Below are 1687 nucleotides of genomic sequence, written 5' to 3'. Positions count from 1 at the left end.
AAAAAAAATCTGATTTTGGGGTGAACTCTCACTTTAAAACAATCTCGTGTTGCAAATATTTGTATTTTCATTCACTGAAAACTGTTGCTTGTTTCTAGGGGAAGAGCTGACATCTGGAAATGGCAACAAAAACACAGAAGAGACTTCAGAAAGCCAGTGAGTGAACAGTATGATAACTTATCCAGGGCACATTTACAAAATGAAAGTAGGACATTTTCTTATGCTTTTCTTTTACTTTTATGTGTTTATTTCAATATTTTTCCATCAAGGCAAGACAATAATGTGGACTCTACATCTTGCCTCAAAGAAACTGCAAAAACTGAGGACCCTAAGCAAGGTAATTAATATGTAATGCACTGAAAGAACATCCCTCAGGCACTCAATCAAAGACTTCAAAGACAAAAAAAGCTTTTAAAAAGGGACCATTTTACATTTAAAATCTTGGTGTGATTTTCTTTACAGAGGGTGGCGGCTCAGGCGAGGAGAGCGACGTCCTGAGCATAAATGCAGACACTTACGATAGTGACATAGAGGGACCCAAAGAGGAGCAGACTGTTAAACCCATGGAGGGGGCAGTGAAAGTAGTGGACAGCAGCAGAGAAGGCTCTGACCCAGTTGTAAACCCTGACCCAGCAAATCCTGAACCTCCCACGGGCACTCAGCCAGGGGAAGCTGGAAAGAAAGACATTCAAAGTGACATAGACAAAAGCGTCAGCGAGATTTTAGCGTTTTCATCCTCTTCGAGCAAAGAGGAAGTTAAAGAACAGAGTGCACCTCCACAGTCCGCAGATGTTAGTTTACCTGTTCAAGGAGTGTCTGTTTCGAGTCGTGCACCCGCAGCATGTCGGCCGTCAATTCAACAATTAGAGCTTTTGGAGTTGGAAATGAGGGCGAGGGCCATAAAGGCTCTGATGAAAGCAAGTGATGGGAAAAAACATCTCGTACCAAAAAATGTTTAACATGTTGTTGGTTTAATAAGACAGTTGACAACATAGGACTTGAATACTCAGATTATTGAGTGTGCACCATTCAAACCGTGTTATTTTAGTGCTCCATATTGGAATGATGTTGCAGAGAAAGTTAAACACATCACAGCCTGACCTACGCTTACTGAATGAACATCTGCTGTAATTCACACAATAGTATCTCCAATTGTATTTATGTCTTTGGTCACTAGATGGCAGTGTTAACCTGCTGTACTACTCTCATGGTAATGTCCAATATGTGCAGATGTGTGCAAGAGATGATTTATCCAATCACATTACAGTCAAATTAGCATAGAAGTCATGTTTCTTCGTAATAATGTGAAGTTATACAATTGGGGTAAAGATCTGTCAATTTTTAGAGGACGAGAGAATATTCCATGTTTTGTTGTGTATAGGCTGAGCTTTGCCAGCCAAAAAATGTGGCAGCAGTGTTGTGTTGTCATTTATAGTTGACACACCTGTGATATTTCTTCACTGAACACCTGTTTGACTTGACAGGCTGAAGTGCACACTGCCATCTCTCATATTTGCATCGTCTGAATGTTATGGTTAATGTCTAACAACAGGTTAGGCAAAGACAACAACAACAAAAAATTGCTCCCATGGCATTACAGACAAAATACAGAGAAACCCAAAAGTGAAATAAATCAAAGATAATTAGACCGGTTGTCCTCAACACATACATCAAGTTAAAGAACCTG

At 40.0% G+C, this 1687-nt stretch overlaps 1 protein-coding gene across 1 annotated transcript; it reads left to right on the top strand.

Annotated features, from left to right (window-relative positions):
* Positions 1-98: 98 nt before the first annotated feature.
* LOC121963343 (caspase activity and apoptosis inhibitor 1-like) lies at positions 99-1089 on the top strand (the record flags this gene model as incomplete). Its single annotated transcript, XM_042513637.1, has 3 exons — positions 99-156; positions 270-337; positions 463-1089. Coding segments are annotated over 3 exons (623 nt in total), but the record flags the coding sequence as incomplete, so codon positions are not given.
* Between the last annotated feature and the right edge of the window lie 598 nt (positions 1090-1687).

This window comes from Plectropomus leopardus, unplaced genomic scaffold (assembly GCF_008729295.1).
Source record: "Plectropomus leopardus isolate mb unplaced genomic scaffold, YSFRI_Pleo_2.0 unplaced_scaffold10921, whole genome shotgun sequence".
NCBI lineage: Eukaryota > Metazoa > Chordata > Actinopteri > Perciformes > Serranidae > Plectropomus > Plectropomus leopardus.
This window is presented reverse-complemented; position numbering and strand designations above follow the sequence as displayed.